This window comes from Peromyscus leucopus, chromosome 9 (assembly GCF_004664715.2).
Source record: "Peromyscus leucopus breed LL Stock chromosome 9, UCI_PerLeu_2.1, whole genome shotgun sequence".
Classification (NCBI taxonomy): Eukaryota; Metazoa; Chordata; class Mammalia; order Rodentia; family Cricetidae; genus Peromyscus; species Peromyscus leucopus.
Window position 1 is genome coordinate 110,572,075 of NC_051070.1, and position 18,799 is coordinate 110,590,873.

Consider the following 18,799-nt stretch of genomic DNA (forward strand, 5'->3'; position numbering starts at 1 on the left):
CATTTACAGTCAATGTCGTGTGTAAAGCCTCGCAGACATGGCCGATGGCGTCCCTCAAGCATGCCGTGCAGCGAGAGCTGAGGTGAACCTTTCCACTTACGCCATCTCCTCTTTTCTGTACAGGTCCTGATATCCGAAGGCTTAGGACGCTACGCAAGGGACCCAAAATTTGTGTCAGCGACAAAACATGAAATTGCCGATGCCTGTGACCTAACCATCGACGAGATGGAGAGTGCGGCAAGCACTCTGCTCAATGGCAGCGTGTGTCCTCGAGCCAATGGGGACATGGGCCCCATCTCACACCGCCAGGACTATGAACTCCAGGACTTTGGTCCCGGCTACAGTGATGAGGAGCCAGACCCTGGGAGAGAGGAAGAGGACCTGGCAGATGAAATGATCTGCATCACCACCTTGTAGCCCAGTGAGGGCAGGCTGGCTTCAGCTTGAGACGGGCACCAGAGGGCCAGGGATAAAGTGCCTCATGGTTAGGAAAGTTTAGGCACTAGTTGGGAGAAAATGCTCAATTAGACTTTTGTACAAGTGATATCACGCCCCCCCCCCCCAAGGAAGCCATAACCTGGTAGGAACAGGTTCTGAGTGGCCAAGCATGTGGTATGCCACATACTCAGGCCCAGCCTCAGAAGACAGTATGTCTGGCCCCTCGAGAGGATGGGTGAGGAGGGCAGCCTGGCCTGCACAGGGGCCCGAAGGTCTGCCCGGGAATTTAAGTTTCACACCCAGGGCACATGACAGAGAGGTTAAAGGTGATGGCAGTCACCACATCTGTGTCATGAGCCCGGCCATCAGTCTCGCACATCAGACACTCACTGGGCCCGTCATTCTCCATTTCTGAACCCCCTCCCCCAACACACTGCTTCCTGATTCCCTGCACTGTAACGGAACAGTCCACACCAGACTCGGCCGCGAGTGGTCATAGTGAGGGAGAGGGACCGGACAGACACGGTTTTGTCATGCGACGCCAGTTTACGTAAGAGAGCATCACTCAGACGGTCAGTTCTGGCACCTAAGGGCAACCGTAAACTGGAGAGTAACACACTTGCAAACCAGGTAAACTTAGATACGTTAGTTTGTTTAAAAATTATAGATTTACTGTACATGACTTGTAATATACAATTTGTATTTGTAAAGAGATGGTCTATATTTTGTAATTATCGTACCGTATTTGAACTGCAGCAATATCCATGGGTCGGTCCTAAACAATTGTAGTTTCCCACCAAAACCTAGAAATTATTAGTATTTTTACTTGGGCTAAACAGAACTAGGAGAATTAGAGCCAATTCTCACGTATTCAGTAAAAGAATCTTTTGGGGATAAACTTTTGAGTTCAGAGAAATCTTGACCACTTCAGAAATTTTTCTAAAATATTTTGAGTCACTATAAACCTATCTTTACATAAGATACCAAGATGACTATTTGCAGTCTTTTCTTTGGGTCCTATGATTTTATATTGTACCTCTTACCTACATGGGTTGCAACTGTCTTTGGTTTGGTTTCACTTTAATAATCCCCTTTATAATCAGTTAGTTACACAGCAGGGGCATCCACTGGTCTGGCTTCCTCAGCTGCCCATGCAGGATGCTTCCGGTCTCTGATGCGGAAGTGACCGAACGGGAGAACCACAGGCATCTGCTCACATCCCCAGGGATGCTTCTCTTAAGAGGAGGTACTGGCATGGCGGAAGAGAGGAGCACTGTGTGACCTGTGAGTGTGGGGTCTGTACGGGGTCTCCTGTGGCCCTGCACAGCTGCTGTGTGGCGCGTTCTCTTTGAGAGCCGCCATATGCAACTGGACGGGGGCTGAGATGGCCATGAGAACACACTCAACTATCAAGGTTCCCCAGCCTGTCAACAGTCACGTGATACCACCCCATCATTTCGCTAAGGATTATCTGCAATCAAAAATACAGGTAGCAGTTTGGGTTCAACATTTTTAACTAGTACACAGACAACCTGTGGGAAAAAACTTTTTTTTTTTTGTAAATAACACTTTTGTTACAAAGACCTCACAAACCTCTTCCTAGGACATTCTTACTCCAGATGCAGGCAAAAACACTTCAAGGTTTGTAAATGACTATTTCCTGACATAAAGCCTTTTTTTTTTATTAAAATGCAAAATGTTCTTCAGAATAAACTGTGTAATACTTTCATTGTACCGGGAGCTCTCCTCACAGAGCTGGCTCTGCCGAGAGAGAGCTTCAGAGGGGCAGGTGCTCCCACGCAGCCCTGGGCTCAGGCAGCTTTTTCTGCCCTCGGGCTCCTCCTCCAAGGCCAATAGTAACTTTGCACCAGCTGCAGACAGGGCTGCTTCTCCTCAAGGGCTAATCCACCATCAGCATCCACCTTGGACTCTGTCTTGCTGAGTGTCTGACTGTGCGACTTAACATCAGCAGCTCATGCTCCCCACGCCAGGACTGTGTGTTCTGAAGCGGGTGATTATCTTTCCCCAAGTCTGCCCGTCAATGTTGCCTGGCTTTTCAGGCTGCCCCACTTCCCAGGATGTCTGCTTTAAGTCTGGTTCAACCTCTCATCGAATATTAAATTTCTCTTTGTAAGAAACATTTGAAGTTGTAGAGCATGATTTTCTTCCCCTCTCTTTAAAGAAGTTTTAAGGCTAAATACCCCACCCCCGAAATGATTTTGAGTTCTTTGGATCGCTGCATTTAGTTGAAGCTCATTTTTTTTTTTTAATGTTGTTAGGAAGTGTGGAAATCGCTATTGATCCACCAGCCAACGGCAAGCACCTCATTTGGAAGGTCTGTTAGGAATGTGGACCCACTCTGTAGCTCTAGAGGGGTGTGCTTTGAGGGTACAGCCCTAGCTCCTTGAGCCTGTGGCTAGGCTGCACTGCCCACTGCCCAGTAGGCCAGCCCTTCAGCAAGACCAGTATCGCCTGTACCTTTGTTTCAGGGGTGGAGTGTTGGTTTACTTGTAAAAAACAGAGTGCCACATCAGGGGCAGGGGCACACGCACGCACGCACACACTCCCATTGTGCACACGCACATGCACACGCACACTCACACACACACACACTCCAGCTCTGCTTCCTGGGAACCGGGAGGGCAGTGGGGCCTGAGGGAGAGTCTCAGACGCTGGCCTCTGATGTGGGAACGAGGGGTGGTTGGAAGAATGTGCAGCTGAGCCAGCAGGGGCCACTCAGGCTACCAACTAGGGCCTCGGGGTAGGTCATGTTCTTTCCCCCCACCCTAATTCTGAAGATTAAAAAAAAAAAAAAACTTTGCATTAGATTTGATATCGTGGTAGTTTATCAGTGGAAATATGGAAAGTCGTGGGGCCCGAGGGACACAGTGTGGCAGGTGGGAAGAGCCCATTTTGCATTTATGGAAAGTAACCCTGCAGCGGGCACCGGAGGCAGAAGGCTTGAATGTCACGGTGCTTCCACCTCCTGCTTCTGTGACCGTTTCCGGTCATGCTGGTGAGTTGTTCCTGTCTCCCCTGTGATCTGTCAGGAACACATTTGGCCAACAGCAAGATACATGCAAGTTCTCTCAACACAGCTCACAAGTGCAGCGGCTGCTTCCTGATTCTAAGGGTCAACCCTGGGCCGTGCGCTTGCAAGGTGCGTGTGCACCAGTTTTGGCAACCTGTGGCCTTCCGTGTTTTAGGCATGACAGGCTCCTTGCCAAGGAGCGTGCTTAGCCAAAACAAAGCCTGTCCAGGTCCCCATGAGACTCGGTCTGATGGCCTGTGGGGGCCCCACTTTGTAACCCAAGCAGGCTTGCGTCATTCCACCGCTCTGGCTCCCTCGTGGCGCTGGGACTCCCAGACAGCCCTGGCTTTTGGATTCAGCATTGCAGGCAGGACTGTTCTACTCGGGCTGGAAACAGGAGCCCCCATGTTAGGCCATCAGGACTCCAGCGAGGAAGCCTCTGAATCCCATGTTCTATCCTGAGTTTGAACCCGAACAGCAATTTCCCACTTGACATCTTTGAGTTCTGGACGTGTAACCTTCACTTTTCGTCTCCAGAGACACGTTTCCTCGTGTGGCTAAGTCATACCAACACGTGGAGCCTGCCTTGGTATGCCACGGTGAGAGAAAGGCCTGGCTATAACTGAGGAGCTCGACGGAGTCCAGTCTTCTTTATCATGGCTGCATGAGAGCAGAACACGGCCCTCCCAGGGTGGCACCCTCACTGCTGAGGACGCCACGGATGACTGCCGTGTGGCATCTGCTCTGTGAGAAGCTCTTGGCAGACCTAGGGTTTTCTTTCTTGACTTTCTTTTGGAACACGGTGGGCAAAAAAAAAAAAGAAGGCAAGGCACAGGTAAGACGAAATAAAATCAACCTGGTTTTTGAAAGAAATGCAGTGGTTTACTTCAACCTTTCTGAAAGGCCTTTCTCAGATGTCCAGACGGCGGCTCCGGCCACTCCCAGTCAACCCTCGTGGAGCCTGGGATTCTGATATCCCCCTCTTTTCTAGGCCTCGCGATGCAGGTTTCTATACAGTGATTCTTTTCTTCCCTAATATAGATGGTGGCTTTGGACATCTTAGAAAAACTGGTCTTCGTTTTCTTGTCAGGACAGTCAGGACAAGGCAGGTGAGTTGTGCAATCACTTGAGCCCCCATCCCTGCACCCCACTCTTCAGATTTGAGTCAAGGCAGGAGAAAGGACGGCCAGCACCCTCCGGCTGGCTGCCTTTCCTCTCATCGTGGACATGAGCTCAGGTACCAGCCCTGGCTCTTGGCCTCAGCTAAAGCGTCCTTGGAGAACCCAGTCCAGTTCAAGCACCCTGCCTGTGCAGAAGTGGCCTGAGGTGGGAGGCCAGGGAAGGGATCATTCCACTCCTGGCAGCAGAACACTGGACTGGAGATGGCTGGAGGGCTGGTGAGAAAATCATGCAAGAGTTAACCTCCTGAACTTTTAACCCCGGGAGGTCGGGAGGAGGATCCCAGTGTGCAGACTAGTCTTCCTCCTTGCCTCACTTACTACCATGGCCTTATTTCTTCAGATACCATGAAGGTCTTAGCCATGAGTAGGGATATCTGGGTCCCAAGGTTCTACACAGTTTCAGGAACTATCTGGGGGCAGGGCCGTATGAGTTGGATCTCTTGACATGAGTTCCTCTATGATCCTCAGGCAGTGGCTGCCTTAACGCTGGGTGGCCAGAGTCTGCGGCTTGTAGACAGGAACATCCTTGTCCCAGAGTGCAGGATTCCCCTTAATCATGTCAGCTGCTTTCTCTGCAATCATTATTGTGGGAGCATTCAGGTTGCCACTGACCACGCTGGGCATGATGGAGGCATCGATGACTCTGAGGTTTTCTACCCCAAGGACCCTGGTTTGCAGGTCGACCACGGCAGTGGGGTCAGAGGGCTGGCCCATCTTACAGGTGCAGGATGGGTGGTAAGCACTGTCTGCTTTCGCCCGCACAAAGGCATCTATCTCTTGGTCTGACTGGACATGGCATCCAGGCTGCAGCTCTTTGCCCCGGAAGGGAGCCAAGGCTTCTTGCCCAAGAATTTCTCTGCTCAGCCTCACACACTGACGGAAGTCCTGGATGTCGGTTTCTGTGGAGGAGAGATCAATGAGTTCTCCTTCTTCTTTTATCCTGCTGGTCAAGTGGAACTGGGGGGCAAAGACAGGGACGTGGAGAATCAAGCCACAAAGTGCTTGTCACCTGCCTAGAAGCAGTTACGGTGCCAGGAGGTCCACGTTTGTGTCTGAGGTCTGCTTTCTCTGCCAACCAGGGGTAAAGATGTGTAATCTACTCAGGACCATGTGGCTGTCAAGCCCCCATGCCATGAGGGTAAAACCTTCCCCGTGAGTAGTATCTGTGCTGCTGTATGCAAAGAGGCGGGCCTGGGAATGCAGCATGCATGCTTCTCAGTGCTAAAAGGTCGGGCAGGTAGTGTGCACGGGCCTGGCCTCTGTGCCTATACAGATGGGTCTGAAAACTCCACCCCTGTCCGGCTGTGCACAGTGAGGCTCCGGGCTACCTCGTGTGACCCAGAACTGAGAGTAACCCCGGTGTTAGGAAAGGTGATCCGCAGTAAGGATTGGGGACAAGCCAGGCCCAGGGGACCCCAAGGTAGCTTCCGAGTTACCTGTTGACAAGTAGTTGGGGTGAATCACAGGGTGGTCCCGAGGGTTGGCACTTCTCAGTTTGAGCCAGCCCACACTTGTGGCCCTCATGGTTCCCACATGTACCTAGGGAAGGTCCAGAGGAAACAGTTCACAGTCATCTCCAGTAACTACCACTCAGAAGCTTAGAGAAGGCTGGGGTTCCCTGTGGGTGGGGCTCAGCACCCAGTGTGGAGCATACAAGGTTGAGGACCTGACCCTCTTCCAACCACCCCATCCCCTGTCTGAAACTTTCAGGGGATGATCCGGGGGCTGAGGTCGTTTTGCCTGTTCTCACTGGTATGGATCCTGCCCTCTATACATCCTGCAGACTGACTCCTGGGCTCTCTCCCTGGGGTAAGGTTTGGGCCCCCCTTCCTCTTCCAGGCAGACAGTAGCCACTGGGGAGCAGAGTACCAGATGAAGGTCTGCACGGTGGGACAATAACACCATGGAGGTCTAGTCTAACGCAGGAGCAGGAAGGCAGGGCGTCTGGCCACGGCTGTCTGCGTACCTGGTAAGCATCCTGCTGGGTGGGTTTCCGCCCGTGGTCAATCACTTGGGAGGGCAGGAAGTGGAACTGGATGTCCGGGTGGGGGACCCCAGGCCGGCTGCGGATGAACCCTCCTGTTTCAAGATGGGATGTGGCTCCGTCCCCTGAGGGTCACATGGGGACAAGGCAGAAGAGTCAGTCAGGGTATGGCAGGTGGGCCAGCTGTTCCCAGGGTTCCTCCTCTTCTTGGACTTGGGGCTTGGGTTCAAGGTCTGTCCATAATTGTTTTCTTTCTCCAGGAGGCCATGCCCAGCATTACAACTTTAAATGCCAGCTACATGCCAAGTGAGGGGCTTCAGGTCTGCAAAGGCTACCTGCCCGCCAGGCAGGAAGGACCTTTGTGTCCCTGCCTTGCAGACAGGAAAATGGGTTCTGGTGACTGCATCCAACTTCATACCTAGCAACCGGAAGCTCATCTCGGCTCCTCAGGAAAACCATGGCGCCCACAGGCCACAGCCACCAAGTTCACCGGGAGACAGGCCCACCTGTTAGGGCCACCGAGTTCCCCGGGAGACAGGCCCACCTGTTAGGGCCACCAAGTTCCCCGGGAGACAGGCCCACCTGTTAGGGCCACCAAGTTCCCCAGGAGACAGGCCCACCTGTTAGGGCCACCAAGTTCCCCAGGAGACAGGCCCACCTGTTAAGGCCACCAAGTTCCCCGGGAGACAGGCCCACCTGTTAGTGCCACCAAGTTCCCCGGGAGGCAGGCCCACCTGTTAGGGCCACCAAGTTCCCCGGGAGACAGGCCCACCTGTTAGGGCCACCAAGTTCCCCGGGAGACAGGCCCACCTGTTAGGGCCACCAAGTTCCCCGGGAGGCAGGCCCACCTGTTAGGGCCACCAAGTTCCCCGGGAGACAGGCCCACCTGTTAGGGCCACCAAGTTCCCCAGGAGACAGGCCCACCTGTTAAGGCCACCAAGTTCCCCGGGAGACAGGCCCACCTGTTAGTGCCACCAAGTTCCCCGGGAGGCAGGCCCACCTGTTAGGGCCACCGAGTTCCCCGGGAGACAGGCCCACCTGTTAGGGCCACCAAGTCCCCCGGGAGGCAGGCCCACCTGTTAGTGCCACCGAGTTCCCCGGGAGGCAGGCCCACCTGTGAACCGCCAGAGCCACTCCAAACCGATGCTTAGCTTCCGCAGAGGCTTCTGGGCCGTGTGGAGGGTGATGGGGTGCGTGCATGCCTGCTGAATGTAGATCTCCAGGTGGTCCTGCAGGTTCTGCCCAACTCCTGACACGGGAAGGCATGGTTAGGAAAAGTGGCTTTCACAGAGGCAAACCCTTGGTTTTGGAGATGTCTCTCCAGTCCAGTTATCCTCTAAGCCAGTTCCTGCCTGCTCTGGCCTCAGCTTACAAGTTGTCTGCCTGAGTCACTGCTTCGAGTCTCTTAGTCAAGTCTGGCCCTCTCTCAAAGGCTGCTAAGGCCACCGGCCCTGTCACCCCCTCTACAGCAGCCACTCGGGTGCCCTTCTCAGCAGCGCCCTCCAAGGACGGGGGCCGCAATCACAGCAGGTACGGAGTGGTAATTTGTCGCTGATGGTTGGCCAGGGATTGACACTTGTCAGCCCCCAGTCTGTGGAAGGAGGAAGCAGTCCCAGCATGCTGTGCAGACACTACTTAAGCCCATTCAATCTCAAGGGCACACTGGGCCGTCGAGACATAGACCGCTCCCACGGGCCTCTCGAGGAAAGCCCTCGGTGAAAGGCCAGCCCCTCGGACATGGAGGACGAGGCAAGAAAGCTAAGGCCTTGAGGACATCACAGACAGCTGGAAAGATGAAGCCTGGGTCTTTACATGGACAGTGGGTCCGGAGCCCTGAGCTGGCCTTATTTGTGCTTAGAGCAGCTCGTAAATCTTGGGGATAGACCTTTCCCACCACGGACCCGTACTGGTGGAGATCTCAGCCCTGCTGTTACAGGATGCACTCCTAAAAGGTGCAGAGGCTGCCTGAGGGGGAGGGGCGGAGGGAAATAGCATGAGGACCCAGGGTCTGGTAATAGGAGTGCCCAGTGAGGCCCAGCGGCCCTCAGCCGTGTGAGAAGGATAGATGTGACACTTGGAAGAAGTACCACCTCCCTACACCAAGCAATAAGCTGCTGGGGTCTCCAGAGCCCGTCCTCTGGGCAGCAGTCAGGAAGGGAGCTCACCAGGCAGGTGGCACACCACAGGGATGCCCAGTTTCTTGAGGTCGTCTGCGTTTCCAACGCCAGAGAGCATGAGCAGCTGTGGAGAGTTGATGGCACCCCCACTCAGGATCACCTCCTTGCTGGCATACGCCTGGAAGAGGCAGGGGACCACCAATCACACTTCGAAAAGCCAGCTGACCTACTCCGGCCTCACGGGGAGGTACCCGCTTACAGCCCCATCACAGGAGCGCGGCCTTGGGAAGTTACCCCGCGTGGAGAGTCTGCTCCCAAGGCCCTAGAGTCAAGAGGTGGGGGCTTACCGGTTGGCTACTTAAAAGCCATCTGTACATCGGAGTCACCATGTGTGACTTTCAGTGACAGCCTTAAGAACAGGGACGGTGGAGCTCCAAGGCCATCACTGATAGCAGACACTAGAGTGATTTGAAGCAGGCCCACAAACATGGGAGGAGGTGGGGCAAGACTGTCTCTGACACACCGCTGAAAAGCCCCACGGATATACGGTACGATTACATTTGAGGGTTTTTAAGCTTCTAGGATCAACCTAATGGTTTTTGACAGGCCAGGACCCTGGAACCACGTTAGAAGGTACTAGGGGACTCCTTGGGGGGTGGATGTGGCAGGCAAGAAGCCCATGGAGGCATTCATATCAGGGTACCATGGAGTCTGCAGGTGCCAGGGGTTTGGGGGCTTCTGACCTCTGTGTCTTGTAAGGAACCCAGGGACAATCCTGCCACCACTACCAGCTGTTATAACTCAGCATAGGGACAAGAGCATGTGGCTGGGGAGGACACCCCAAGACGGCCCGGTCACTGCCTCCCCCTTGCCCGCCCTCTAAGTTCCCGCACCTCCCCCCGGAGCCAGCTCACCTTGTGGCTCTGGCCGTTCTTGAAGTACTCCACACCCACTGCACGTGTGCCCTCAAACAGCACTCTGCTCACAAGGGTCTGGACCTCGGCCCTGAGGTTGGGGCGGCTCAGTGCCGGGTGCAAGTAGGCACAGGCTGCGCTCCAGCGCTTCCCTGCAGGGTGGAGCAAGATCACGTGTGGCCTGCTGCTCTCCCCTCATTCCTGGGCAGGGGGACCATGCTGGAGAAAGCAACTCTACCCCGCCCTGGGCTCTTCAAGACCCTAGCCTGCAGTCCAGGCTGCTGAGAGCCCCAGGACGTGCTCTGTCCTGTTGTGGTCAAGGCCCCGTATCCCCGTGCTGGGTCTGCATGCATCCATCCACAAAGGGGTGATGGCTAACACAAGGTAAGTAGTCTTGTGCCATCTCGTTCTGCCTCGACTTGCTCATGCACAAGTCTCTAGAAGACCATGGGTGTTATTCATTACACAGACCTGTTTTTCTTCACTCTTCCAAGGCCTCTCCTGCCCCCAGCCAGGCCACTGGGTTCATCCTGGCCATAGGCACCACAGACTGAAATCCCTACACGTCTCAGCTTCCTAGATCTGTGGTGGTAGGGCTTGGCTGCCCCATCAGGCTAGGCAGGACCTTGGAGAGTCTGCATTCGCCTCTGCTGTTACCACATGGTCGAGAGGCTCGGCGAATGCCCAAGTAGTTGGGCCATGTCTTGTGACGGCTAGGTGAGTCTAGAATCTCCCCCTCACCTAACACCAGCCTTATTTTGGCACTCAGTGACCCTGATGGGGTCAGGGGGAATGACTATCATTAGAAGGAGCTAATTAATCAGTACCTTGGTGGACGGTCATGTCCATCCAGCCGAAGCCCTCCTGCTGGAAGCCATTCATGTCTTCGGTGAAGGGGTAGCCAGCCTGATGTGTGGCCTGCAGGAAGGCCTGGTGAAGGGGGTGGTTGGTCTTGCCCCGAGACACGTGCAGTGGGCCGTCACCACCGCGGTACCTGTCGGGTCCCAGCTCGTGTCTCTGTGCCTTGCGGAAGTAGGGCAGGCAATGCTCATAGTCCCAACCCTCAGCACCTTGGGAGTGCCAGCGGTTATAGTCCTCAGCATGTCCACGGATGTAGACCATGGCGTTGAGGGATGAGGATCCCCCCCAGACCCGGCCGCGTGGCCAGTACAACACACGGCCGTCCAGGCCTGGCTGTGCCTCAGTGTGGTAGTACCAGTTGTACTTGTCGTCACACAGGTTGGCTACAAGGGCGGCAGGCATGTGGATCTTCCACTGGAGGCGCTTGCTCCCCATCACCACGTCCTTAGGACCGGCCTCTAGCAGCAGCACCCGGTGGTCCGGGTCCTCGGTGAGACGGTTGGCGAGCACACAGCCAGCCGAGCCCGCACCCACCACCACAAAGCTGTACTCATCCTGGCCCACCGAGGCAGCGCTGGCCACGGCACGGCCGCAGGGGTGCCATGCCTGGCCCAGCACAGCCCGTGCCAGGGCTCCACGTGGACTCACACATCCCCTCTTCCAGCCTCTAAGGATGGGCCACATGCTTCCAGCCCAGTTCCTCTTTATCCACGGACAGGAGTGGGAAGACTCTCTTTTCCTAGAACAGGAAAAATGGCTTCAGCACTCTAAACTTCAGAGTACACGCAGAAGCAGCCCGGAGCTCGGAGGTCATGCCGGCACACCAAAGCACCTGCCTCGCTTGGGCAAGGTAGTTTACACGTGGTAGGCGTTACCCTGGGGAGCTAGAACCAGGGGTAGGAATTTCATTACAGAGACAGTAATTCAGAACTGGGGTTGGGAAGAAGGGAGGCCCTCCACAGGCTGGGGGGTGCGGGAGAGGGCGGGCGGTGCGTGTCTCTGGCCAGCTTCTGCCTGATATCCGCAGGAGCTTGGAGGCTGGACATGTAGTAACCCAAGGCTTTCCAGCCGGGCAGAAAGGGGGCTGCTCTCGCTACTTCAGACAGGACATTGCATTTTCATTACAGGAATACACAGAAGAAGGGAAAAAAAAAGCTTTCCAGATGGAGAGGTGCGAAGTAACAAAGTGAAAGTGAGGGTTGAAGACTGTGGAGTTTATAGCCCCCGGGGATCCCGGGATGCACCAGGACACTGGATCGAAGCCAGACTTTCCAAGATCACCTTGCAGAGTAGTAGAGTTAACAGAGAAATGCCAATGGCTTAAAAAAATATGAGGTTATAATTAAATCATTTTTCCCTTCCTTTCCTCCCTCCAATCCCTCCTGGGTACCGCACCTTGCTCTCTTTCTAAGTCATGCCTCTTTTTCCTCAGTGGTTGTGACGTGTAGATATATGTGTGTACATAAACACAACCTGCTCACTCCATACAATGCTATTTGTATGTATGCACCAGCGACTTTTGGGGTCCTCTCTCACCAGTGCCCCACCTGCTTGGTGCAGAGACTGAAAAGAACCAATGCTATCCAACTCCCAGTGGCAAGATCGTCTGAAAACGCCCAACAACCTCTAGGCTACACTGAAGCTGAAAGGAGAGCCCCCTGCTTTTCGGCATGCCTCGGTGCAGATCACAACAAATCCCCCTAGCTTTATCAGTCCTGTATCAGGTAACGAGAGCCTGGCCTGGAAGCAGAAGCAGGGGACAGAGGGGTCTTCACCTAAGGGAGAGGAAAGTGACACTTCTGAACTGTGTCTGAAGTAGGAACTCTGCCACGACTCCCCCACCCCCCCACCCCCCTCACTCCTGAGCTCCAGGCCCCACATCAGCCCAGGGTAGCAATGGCCCAATGCTCAGCTCTCCCGTGGATGAACTAGTCACATCCTTTGTAAGAAGACACCATTTACCCCAGTCGCCATTAGCCTGTTACACACGAGTCATTATTCCCTAACAATTGGGAAAACACACAAAGAACAGAGAAAGCATGCAACAGAAGCAGACCCAGTGGTGTTAGAGCCATCCAGCAAGGACATTCCACGAGTCAAGGTAACAGCCACTAGAAAGGATTTCCTTGACAAGTGGACACGTTGAACGGAATTTCAAGGAAGTTATTGTGGTGATAGAGTGTGTACCCTAATAAACTTCCCTGAGGATCAGAGGACAGAGCCAGCCACTAGATTAGACATAGAGGTCAGGAAGTGGTGGCATAAACCTTTAATCCTATCACTCGGGAGGCAGAGATCTGGATCTCTGTGAGTTCAAGGCCACACTGGAAACAGAGCCAGGCCACGGTAGCACACACACCTTTAATCCCAGGTATATAAGGCGTGAGGAGACAGGAACTCACGCTCTTTAGACTGGGGATTTCACAGAAGTAAGAACTAGTGGCTGGCTGTTCAGCTTCTCTGATCTTTGAGCTTTCACCCTGAGTTTTGTTTTGTTTTTATTAAAAGACCATCTAAGATTTGAACAAGTTATCAGTGAGCTGGGGAGAGGTCTCTGTGGGTGAAAGCGCTTACTTTACAAGCCTGGTGACTTGAGTTTAGTTACCAGGACCCATGGAAAGAAAAGCCAGGCACAGTGGCCACATCTGTAATCCCAGCACTCCTGCAGTGGCGTGGTAGACTGAGACAGGAGAATCGCCTTGAAGGCTGTGGAGTCAGCTGGCCCAGAGTACACAGGAAGGCAGAAGCAAGGGAGACCCTGTCCAACTCCCCAAAGTTGTCTTATGACACAGTGGCATGTGCATACCCCCCATACCCCACTAATAAATGAACAGAAATTTGAAATGCTCGATCTTCTTTAAAAACAAAAATGCAAGAAAAAGTACAATACTAGAGATAAACAGGTTTTGATTAGATGTAACAGGAGGGAATCCACGAAGCTGAAGATTAGGTGAAGAGAAATCTCTACGTGAAAATGTGGAGAGAGAAGTGAAAAGGGGCGGAGGAGAAAGAAGGGGGACATGGATCTTAGACCATCAAGCTGACGTGTGGATAAGTAGAGTCCAAGCAGGATAGCTAGACGGAGAAAAAAGAAAAAGGATCAGTTCCTTAAAAGATACAATGTGCCAAAACGCACACCTTATGAGAAGAAACAAGAAAGCAGAGTAAGCCAATATATATAATAAATAATAAATAACCGTAAGTAATAAATAACAATATCCCAAAATGAAGTAGCAAGCCCAGAGTGATGGATTCTCAGGAAGTTCTCGCAAACACTTAAGGATGAGAATATACTGATTTTCTCCAGTCCCAGTCAGAAGAACGAACACATCTTCACCCATTCTGCAAGGCCAGCATCACACTAATACCCAAACCAGACAGAAGCACCAAAGAAAGAGACCTACAGATCAGTATCTCTTATGAAGAGTGATGATTAACTATGCTGGTGTGGGCCTTATGATGGGTCAATACAGCTGGCGGGGACAGGCAAGGAAAATCCCTTAGCTAAATATTAGTAACTTGAATCTAGATTATTTTGTGCCAGCAAAATGGTCCAGAGGGTAAGTGTACTTGCTGTCAGGAATGACAACTTGGATTCAATTCCTGGAAACCACATTGTAGAAGTAGAGAACCATCTCTCATGAGCTGACCTCTGACCTCCACACACATGTCACGACATTCTGTCATGTACACATGCTTATACATGCAAAAATAAATAAATAAATCTAAAACATTTTTAAAGTGTTATGAATCCAGTTACATACAAAAAGACTTATACACCACATTCAAGTGGGGTTGACCCCAGGGTGTTCACCATTTGAAACATTTCACATTTGAAAATCAGTTCATGGTGCCCTGGGTGTGTTTACATCCCTCACAGACCTATAAGCTGGCTTCCCTACCTTGGATTCCAAAACGGGGAAGTCATTCACCCATTTCATGTGTAAAAAGGACGTTTACCCTGTATCCAAATCCAACATCAAGAAGGTGGTGTGGTCCTTATGGTGGGTCAATACATCATGGGCTGGCAGAACAGAAGACATCACATGACAAAAAGAAACAAGAAAAATTAATGTAGCGGTACCTTAAAGAACAAGAGTCACAGTATGACAAGAATCAGTCACAAGAGTCAGTCACGGGATGACAGGAGTCACTGGATGACAGATTGCTTGTGGGAGATGAGCATGTAAATGGCCTGAGTGTCATGTATGAGGCCTCAGCAGGAATTAAAGAAGAAAACAAAGAGAAGAAAAGGAAGGAGAGACCAATCACAAATGTGAGTGGCAGAAAACATCTCAAGAGAAAAATAAGTCCAAGATGACATGAACATCAGAGATCAGCCCTTTGGCATTCGGGTTCAAAATGTAAGGTGTATTAAATGTCACAAGTGAGGTCATGTCAGCACAGGTGGAGACTGCCCCTTGTTTGGCCTTCCTGGAACCAATTCCGTTCCTCCTGAGATCTCAGGGCCGTCGATGTAGCCCTTGGAGCTGATATCGGAGGTGGGAAACAATAGGTTTGCACTGAAACGAAATGTACTAGGGAGGAACTTGACCACAAAAGATCCATCGCAGGAATATGTTGCAAGGGATGGTAAAGAAGAACCTGAAATTCAATTCCTAAGGTTGCTGGGGCCCCACTGAACCAGAAGCTTCTGGGAAATTTGATAGACTTGAAAAAGAAAAGAGAAAGAGGGAAAGAAAGAAAGAGGAAAAGAAAGAAAGAAAAGGAAGGAAGGAAAGGAGGAAAGCTACAGAAAAGCAGAAGTACACACACACACACCCCAAATCCCCTCTTCCTTTGCTGAGACTTCAGGAAGCAGCCGCGAGAGTAACAAGAAAAGAGGAGAAGAGGAAGAAAATCATTCAGCAGAGACTGTAAGAGGACACATCTCGACCCTTCATGAAGAACTAGAGTCATGGTGACAGAGGAGAAAGCCGGGGGGAAAAATGAAGGTTTCTAAAATGAGAGAGTCTGGAGGATATTAGCAGATGAGGCCATTCTTGCTCTGACAGCAAGTCCAGAGGCCATCATCCCAGTCTGAAAAGGAAAGGGCCTCACAGAGAGGGGGATCTGAAGTCACTGCCAAGCGGAAGTTGGGGGGGGGGAGGTCCCAAGCAAAGCGAGGTGCGGAGCTGCCAAGTCCAGTGAAGAGTGGACTCTGGAAAGGACGCCAGGAGCCACGATGGTACAGAAGAGAAAGCACACAGTGAGCGCCCTAGAGAAGAGCACAGCAGTGCCACGGAGTGAGGAGTGAGGGGCAGAAGGGAAGCAGAGCCCTGGAACAGCTGCCTGAGAGGAAAGGGACTCCATTTTCTCCCTGTCTTTAGCAAGGGCTAACTCACACATTATTATCGCTCTAACTAAAAACAAAACAAAACAAAACAAAACAAAAAAACAAAACAAAACAAAAAAAAAAAAAACCCTCCTCTCGAGGCCAGCCTGGTCTAGCGAGATCTAGGAAAGGCGCAAAGCTACACAGAGAAACCCTGTCTCGAGAAAAAACAAAAAACAAAAACAAACCTCTTAATTTTCCATCTCTGTAAATTGTCATTTCAAGTATACAATAACATAAGTACCACAAAGATTGACGTTTGCAGGTACTTGTAGGCAATCTATTTAGGGGTATAGGAAAAAAATTTGTTTTTCTGTTGGTAACTGTTTTTTATGCCTTCTACAAGATTTAAAATATATACGTAACTATGTGACTTTATTTTTTGTTCTGAAACACCATTGAAATAGAGACAGAACACTGAAAGAAAAGAAAGAGAAAATCAGCTGGTGAAGACAGGGGAGGTGGCACACACCTTTAACCCCAGCTCATGGGAGGCGGAGGCAGATGGATCTCTGTGACTTCAAGGCCAGCCTGGGCTACCAAGTCAGTCTCAGGACAGCCAGAGCTGTTACAAAGAGAAACCCTGTCTGGAAAAACCAAGAGAGGGGGGAAAAAAAAGAAAAGTAAAACAAATGAAGGAAGAAACAAAGATAATTAATTATTACAGGAGCTGTGGAAACAAGATATGCAGAAAAGGCATTTGGCAAAGTTTTTAAAAAGTGCTTCTCCGTTGTGCAGCATGGTACGGATTATCTATATAAAGCTCCTAGAGTGAACTCCAGGGTGGTGGCGAAGAACTCAAAAGCTTTCCCTCCAAAATCAGGAGCAAGGCAAAGACACCCTCTCCACTTCTAACATCACACAGATAACTCAACACTCAAGAGGAGGACGTTAAAGAAGCATTCAGACTGGGAAGAAAGACGTGAACTCTCCCTGGCCGATGTGATCATCTATGTAGAAAATCTGAAAGAACTGACCAAAAAGGTTCCTGAAACTGACAAGCAGTCCCAGGAAGACCTCAGGACACAGAGTGAGATGCAAGCATCGTCACTCTCCAGAATGCCAGCAAGGAGCATGGGGTAGGTACCTGGAAGGAAAACAGGACGCTATTTAACACAATGTACCAAATAAAAAGGACTAAATCTAAAAGACATTTGCAAAGGCCAGCTACCAAACTCTAACAAAAGATATCAGAGAAAAACCAGCTACTGTAACCAGTAGCTCTTTGTTCTCTTTGTAACAGTTCTGTAACCAGCTACGTGGAGAGACATTCTGGATTTGTGGGGAGGGAGATTTCAATGTTGTCAGTTTTCTTTACATTTTGATTTACAAATCAATGCAATGCAGTCCCAGTAAATACCCAAGCAAGATTTGTGAGTATTGACATGCAGTGTTTATATGCAGAGGCAGAAGGCCTCAGGTCAACACAAGGGCTGAAGGGAGGAGCCGAGGAGGAGGGACAGGCAACCATCAGCAGAACAGAGCAGAGCCCTGAAACAGTCACGTAAACAGATCAGCTGATCTTTGTCTAAGAAACAAAGCCATGAAATGGAGAGAAACGGTCTGCCAGGACCACTGCACACAAGGGAAGCTGGACTCGGGTGTATCTTAAAAGTTAATGGATCACAAACCCAAGAGTAAAACATGAAGCTGTAAAAAAAAAAAAAAAAAAAAAAATCCCAGAGCACCACAGGAAAGCTCATTGTGCGGGCCTGACAAAGATTTCCTAAGATAGGATGCCAAAGGCACACACTAAAACAAACAAACAAACAAAGAAACGAAAATAAAAGTGATGAACTAGATCTCATCAACATAAAAAATATCTACTAAGATACTGTCAAGAGAATGAAAGAATAAGCCCACTGGGTGGACTTGTAATGAACTGTCACATAAAACATACACACCATATACTCCTAAGGCCATCAGTAACAAATGTCCTGATTGCCAAATGGGTCCAAGACATAAAGAGACATTTACGAAGAAGACACACACGTCTGGATCTTAAGCATTTGAAGGTAAGCGGTACAGCCCACGCCACCAGGGAACTACCACTGAAAGATAACAGACTCCACTGTGCAGTCAGCATAATGGCCGTACAGACTGCAGAGGTAGTCCAGAAGAGCCACACGAAGAAATGGACACATCCGGGCATGGTGGAGCATGCTCGGATTAACAGCACCTGGGAGTCTGAGGCTGGAGGACACAACTTTAAGACCAGCGTGGGCTACATAGAACCTTTTCTTTGTAGAAAAGAGAGAGAAGGAGATGAAGGAAGAAGGAAGGAGGGAAGGAAGGGGAAAAAGGAGGGAGGAGAACCTCCATAGGGCAGTGAATGAACCGCAGCATCTCAGCTCAGTAGGGATGGATCCTAAAAGTGTAGTCATAATATAGGAAGAAAACCACAGGAGCTTGTAGCCTGCCTGAATTTTAAAGCATGTAATTCAAATATGTGTGAAAGGTCTAGAATTTATGAAGCACAAACTAATAGATTTGAAGAGAAAATAGTTCTACAATAACTGAAGACTTCAATATTCGGGGTTCAATGATGATAGATTACTAAGGTAACAGAAGGGAGAAAAACACCACAAGCCAATTGGACATAACAAATGTATACAAAGCATTCAACTGAACAACAAACACATTTTTCCCCTCAAGTGTACACAAGCGAACCTCTAGGACAGCTTGTACATTTTTAAAGACAGAAAACAAACCAGGAAATGCATTCGCACAGCAGTGGAACGGAACTAGAAGTCAATAAACAGAAGAAAAACTCACAAAAATATGAAATTAACACTTCTAAAAGCCCAGTGTGTCAGAGAAGAAATCACAGAGGAAATTAGAAACATGTAAGCCAAATAGAAAAGAAAGCACGGACCACCACAGCTTACGCAACAACACCACAGCTTACGCAACGTGGTGAAAGCCATGTTGTTATCAG

At 50.7% G+C, this 18,799-nt stretch overlaps 2 protein-coding genes across 19 annotated transcripts in view; one reads left to right on the forward strand and one right to left on the reverse strand.

Annotated features, from left to right (window-relative positions):
- Cacna1d (calcium voltage-gated channel subunit alpha1 D) overlaps nt 1–2,578 on the forward strand; it is a 304,291-nt gene extending 301,713 nt beyond the window's left edge. For 11 of the 15 annotated variants that reach the window (XM_028860844.2, XM_028860846.2, XM_028860848.2 and 8 more), the window contains one exon: nt 124–2,578. In XM_028860844.2, the coding sequence (XP_028716677.1) occupies nt 124–417 (294 nt within the window). In that variant the 3' untranslated portion in view covers nt 418–2,578. The remainder of the gene's footprint in view (nt 1–123) is intronic. The other 4 variants (XM_028860851.1, XM_037208760.1, XM_028860849.2 and 1 more) reach the window with 1 other exon arrangement.
- Nucleotides 1,146–18,799, reverse strand: part of Chdh (choline dehydrogenase) — a 32,497-nt gene continuing 14,843 nt past the window's right edge. For 2 of the 4 annotated variants that reach the window (XM_028860862.2, XM_028860859.2), the window contains exons 2-8: nt 10,493–11,265; nt 9,666–9,817; nt 8,800–8,929; nt 7,749–7,883; nt 6,617–6,759; nt 6,087–6,189; nt 1,146–5,549 (exon numbers count right to left, since the gene is read on the reverse strand). In XM_028860862.2, the coding sequence (XP_028716695.1) occupies nt 5,131–5,549; nt 6,087–6,189; nt 6,617–6,759; nt 7,749–7,883; nt 8,800–8,929; nt 9,666–9,817; nt 10,493–11,210 (1,800 nt within the window). In that variant the 5' untranslated portion in view covers nt 11,211–11,265 and the 3' untranslated portion in view covers nt 1,146–5,130. Of the gene's footprint in view, nt 5,550–6,086; nt 6,190–6,616; nt 6,760–7,748; nt 7,884–8,799; nt 8,930–9,665; nt 9,818–10,492; nt 11,266–14,428; nt 15,897–18,799 lie in introns of those variants that run through there. The other 2 variants (XM_028860858.2, XM_037208763.1) reach the window with 2 other exon arrangements.